The sequence below is a fragment of the Salpingoeca rosetta genome, assembly GCF_000188695.1.
Source record: "Salpingoeca rosetta unplaced genomic scaffold supercont1.5, whole genome shotgun sequence".
NCBI classification, from domain to species: domain Eukaryota; class Choanoflagellata; order Craspedida; family Salpingoecidae; genus Salpingoeca; species Salpingoeca rosetta.
Window position 1 is genome coordinate 1,938,184 of NW_004754929.1, and position 5,000 is coordinate 1,943,183.

The 5,000-nt window shown below is 58.5% G+C and overlaps 2 protein-coding genes across 2 annotated transcripts in view; one reads left to right on the plus strand and one right to left on the minus strand.

Annotated features, from left to right (window-relative positions):
* PTSG_02496 (uncharacterized protein) overlaps positions 1-3,204 on the plus strand; it is a gene marked incomplete at both ends in the record, with an annotated part of 4,539 nt that extends 1,335 nt beyond the window's left edge. The window contains 10 exons of the mRNA XM_004996930.1: positions 282-388; positions 584-664; positions 900-1,181; positions 1,318-1,368; positions 1,507-1,608; positions 1,783-1,873; positions 2,161-2,237; positions 2,551-2,664; positions 2,874-2,981; positions 3,166-3,204. Coding sequence (XP_004996987.1) covers positions 282-388; positions 584-664; positions 900-1,181; positions 1,318-1,368; positions 1,507-1,608; positions 1,783-1,873; positions 2,161-2,237; positions 2,551-2,664; positions 2,874-2,981; positions 3,166-3,204 — 1,052 coding nt within the window. The remainder of the gene's footprint in view (positions 1-281; positions 389-583; positions 665-899; positions 1,182-1,317; positions 1,369-1,506; positions 1,609-1,782; positions 1,874-2,160; positions 2,238-2,550; positions 2,665-2,873; positions 2,982-3,165) is intronic.
* A 504-nt stretch (positions 3,205-3,708) lies between these two features.
* Positions 3,709-5,000, minus strand: part of PTSG_02497 (uncharacterized protein) — a 1,988-nt gene continuing 696 nt past the window's right edge. Inside the window, exon 1 of the mRNA XM_004996931.1 lies at positions 3,709-5,000. This exon is cut by the window's right edge and continues 696 nt beyond it. Within this exon, the coding sequence (XP_004996988.1) occupies positions 3,739-5,000 (1,262 nt within the window). The 3' untranslated portion in view covers positions 3,709-3,738.

A 5,000-nucleotide genomic window follows, 5' to 3' on the forward strand; every position in this document is an offset into this window, starting at 1 on the left:
TGTGTGTGTGTGTGTGTGTGTGTGTGTGTGTGTCTGTGTGTGTGTGTGTCTGTGTGTGTGTCTGTGTCTGTGTCTGTGTCTGTGTCTGCGTCTGTGTGTCTGTGTTTGCGTCTGTGTGTGTCTGTGTCTGCGTCTGTGTGTGTCTGTGTGTGTCTGTGTGTGTGCGGCTGTTGCATATGCAAAAGGAGTGTGCCTGCTGTGATGTCCCCACGATGAGCAACTCCCATAGAGCACCCCAATTCCATGCATCTCACACGTCACCACCACCACCACGACGGCAGACCGTGATGGATATCCCGCGAGCCCCGATGACATCTTCCTCACGGCCGGTGCCAGCGAGGGCATTGCAAACGTGCTTGAGGCCCTCATTGCAAACGACAACGTTGGCGTACGTTACTCCGCCCACACACACACACACACGCACACACACACACACGCACACACACGCGCGCGCGCGCAAGTGCGGGCCACACAAATGCCGTTAGCTTGCCCACCCGCCACTCGCAACAAGCATGCAAGCCTTGCATGTCGCAGTACGTGACTCCAGACACGCTCACACGTGCATCTGCAACATTGCGTGCAGGTGATGATCCCAATCCCGCAATATCCGCTCTACAGCGCCACCATCACCCTCTGCAACGGCCGCGCCGTCCACTACTACCTGGTACACGTGTCCGCCCGTGTGTGTGTATGTGTGTGTGTATTCGTTTGTTTGTCTGTCTGCGTGTCTGCATGCGCGCTTGTTGGTCAGAAACTTTTCGGAGATACGTCAGGGCACGCCTCCTTTTCACACACACACACACACACACACACACACACACACACACACACACACACACACACACACACACACACACACACACACACACACACACACACACACACCCTTCTTGCTGCAGGATGAGGAGAATGCGTGGGACATGTCGCTTGACGAGCTGAAGCGCTCCATTGCCGCCGCCCGCAACGAGGGCACAGACGTGCGCGCACTCGCTGTCATCAACCCAGGCAACCCGACCGGCCAATGCCTCAGCCGCGAGGCAATCGAGAACGTGATTCGCTTCTGCAACGACGAGGGTCTTGTGCTGCTGGCTGACGAGGTGTACCAGACAAACACATACGATGCCACCCGCCCCTTCTTCTCCTTCAAATCGGTTCTCCGCTCCATCCCAGAGTGCAGCGAGGTGCGTGCGTGTTTTGCCTGCTTGTCTACTGTGGGCGTTGTGTTGGTGCATGTTGGTGTGTATGCGCACTTCTGTTGTTCCGCACAACTACCTCAACTCACTCTTGCTTTGCGATTGACAACACGTGCGATTGCAGAGCGTGCCGCTGTTCTCCTTCCACAGTCTTAGCAAGGGCATGCTTGGCGAGGTGAGCGTGCCATTCTTTGTGCGTGCTGCGTTCTTTGTTTCCATCAACCACAGCCATAGATCCGGCGCCCAACCAACACGACTGCAGTCCGCTACCTTCGTCTCACCTCGTGTTCGTGTGCTTGTGGGCGTGCAACAGTGCGGCCGCCGCGGTGGCTACATGGAGATGACAAACATCGACCAGAGCGTGCGCGAGAACCTCCTCAAGCGCGCCAGCATCAACCTCTGCGCCAGTGTCGCCGTAAGTGTCCTCTTCGCCATACTTGTGTGTGTGGGTGTGGGTGTGGGTGTGGGTGTGGGTGTGGGTGTGGGTGTGGATGTGGGTGTGTGTGTGGGTGTGTGTTTGCAACAGTCGATACCCGGGATGTTTTTTTCATCCCTTCTGCCGCCACCACCACTGCCACCACCACCACAGGGTCAGGCAATGGTTGGCATGATGTGCCAGCCACCAAAGCCTGGTGACGAGTCGTACCCACTGTACAACGAGCAGTTCACGGCCACATTCGGTCAGTTTGCACGGAGGTCACAAATGCGCTGTTGTGCATGCGGTTTGTGTTTTCTTCTTGTTTTGTTTGCCTCCTTCCTATTCGCCTTGTCATCGTGCGCTGCTGTGTGCTTGGTGTGTGTTGTGGTACACGGCTCCTTTACTTCCCATTCCTTACTTCGTATCTCACTGCACAATTGCAACCCTCCCCCTCACACCTCCCCCTCCCCTTCTGTTGCGCCTCCCCCTCACACCTCCCCTTCCCCCTCTGTTGCGCCTCCCTCTGTCTTGCCGCCATCGCGTGCACAGAGTCCCTCAAGCGCCGCGCCCAGAAGCTCTCGGATGCCTTCAACAGCATGCCAGGCGTCTCATGCATCCCTCCCACGGTAACATGATTAGCTGGTTGTGCTTGATGACTTGCTGTTGTATAAAGTGGCCACTGCCATTTGCCCTTCCTGTGTTCTTCGGCACACACAGACACACACTCGCACACACATTATCACACTCACACTCGCACTCACACTCGCGCACACACACACGCACTCACACACACACACACACACACACACACACACACATACACACAAACATACAAACACTCACATACACATACACACACAAACATACAAACACACATTCACTCGCGTGTAACCCAACACTCGTGCTCGTGCTTGTGGCGGTGTGCCCCAGGGTGCAAAGGGTGCAATGTACCTGTTCCCTCGCATTGAGCTGTCGAGCACAGCGCAGGACGCCGCTGCCAAGAAGGGCCTCGCCCCAGACGCATGGAGCTGCTCGAGCAGACGGGACTGGTGCGTGGCGAGAACACTGCTGATGGTGATCGTGCTGTTGATGGTGGTACTGGTGGTGGTGGTCCTCATGATGGTGCGAGCGGGAGGGGCGAGGTGACGGTGGTCAAATGCATCGTCGTTGCTCAAATGTTGAAGGCGGGCCATCACGTTGTTTTCACCCACTGACCAACCCCTCTCTCTTCCAACACGAACATTGCCAACGGGTGGCTCCAGTGCGTTGTGCCCGGCTCTGGGTTTGGGCAGCGCGAGGGCACGTTCCATTTCCGCTGCACCTTCCTCCCGCCCGAGGAGGACATTGACGGCCTCGTCGACTCAATCAGGGTGAGTTGTGTGCGTGTGTGTGTCTGTGTGTGTGTGCGTGCGTGTGTGTGTCTGTGTGTCTGTGTGTGTCTGCGTGTCTGTGTGTGTTCGCGTAGTTTTGGATGTTGCTCATTCTCCATCACCTCTCCCCTCAGCTCACTCGCGTCTCGCCTTCATGCTTGTTCTTCCATCTTTCGTTCACCAGGCGTTCCAAGAGAAGTGGGTGGCGACCTACGGCCTTTGAAGCCGCGCCTGCTACTTCCAACCCACCAGCTTTCCTCAACACACACACACACACACACACACACACACACACACACAGTGGTGCTCTTTCACCGCGTGCACACACACACACGCGCGCGCGCGCGCGCACACACACACACACACACACACACACGCACGCACGCACACACACACACACACACACATATTCTCTGTATCAACACTCGAAGAGCGACAACAGCTACCCCGTCACAGAGGTCGGGGGTGCGCCACCACCACAGACCTGCCGCCTTGTTTTGGGTCTCGAGCTCCTCGCGCGTCTCCATATATTTCTATATCGGAGAGCACACACGTGACGCGCACACGCGTGTGTGCATATGAGATTCACCACTCTGGAGGGTGTGGGTGTGGGAAGAGAAGAGAACAAGATGTGAAAAATCCGTGTGCGCACAAGTGTTTTCACACACACACACACACACACACACACACACACACACACACACACACACACACACACACACACACACACACACACACACACACACACATGGTGCGCCTACTCGTTGGCCATTGCGGCCTCGACGGCCTCCGATGCGGCCGTCTCAATGATGTTGGCAATGACATCCTCCAGCACCCCGCTGACGGAAAAGTACTCCTGCAGTGGCTCCGGGATAAGCGAGTCGAGTGGCTCAACAGCGCCGCCGCACGCAGCGCCGAGAGGCTCGCCAACAAGCGCGCTGACCAGGCCGCCCACAAACTCGCCCACGGCCTCTGCCACGTCGATGCGCGCGTCGTGGTGGTACTTCTCCTTGATCTGCGTCAGCACCACCTCCTGCTTCTCCTGCACCTGCGAGTGCTCGCCGTTGGTGGCGTCCTCGAGCGACACCTCAAACGTGTACGCGGCGCGCTCGGTGTTCTCAAAGGTGGCCTCCCGCAGCGCCATGACAAAGTCGCCGAGCTGCAGGTTGTCCACAACCTCCTTGACGTTGTCGACGACGCCAGAGACGCCCTCTGGGATGAGGCCAAACACCTCCTCCGCCGTCAGCAGGGCCTCCAGCGACGAAAACGCCTCAATGGGCTGCACCATCTTGTCGTGGGAGCGCTTGATGTGGCGCATGGAGGGGTTTCCCCCCGTGGCGCGCTCCTCGCAGTAGGCGGCCGTCTCGGCCTCCAGCACGGGCTCGATCGAGGCAACGGGCTCCTTGGTGCGCGGGATGAGGAAGGCGGCCACCTTGGTGCACACGGGCACGATCACCTTCTCGCGCATCGGCGCCACGACAGGCTCAATGGCGTCGTTGATCTTGTCCGTGAGCGTGCCGCGGGTGGACTCGGCCTGCTCGGCGACCTTGGAGAAGCCCGTCTCCACCAGCTGCTTGGCCTTGTCCAGGGCGGCCATGGTGGCCACCCAGCTGGCCTTGACCGTCGTCTCCACCAGCTTGTACACCGTCTCAAAGCCCTTGGCGAGCGCCTTGACCTTGATGTTGGCCGGGCCGGGCACATTGGCAAAGGCGTCGTCGCCGACGCGTTTGCGCCATGTGTAGTTGGCGAGGATCTCGGTGAGGATGTCGACCTCGGAACCGTACGGCAGGGCCTCCCACAGGCGGTTCCTGAGGTTTTCCACGGCCTTGTCAAAGGCCTCCTTCTGCAGCTCGTCCTTGAGGGTGCCGGCCTCGACGTTGCGCACACACGTGTGCAGGATGTCGGCCCACTCATCAAACTGGGCCTGGTCCTTGCACTTGATGAGCCAGCGGCGCTTGACGCGGTGGTAGCACTCGAGCGTGTAGGGCTCGTACTTGCTGTACTCGCCCGCGTTGCCGC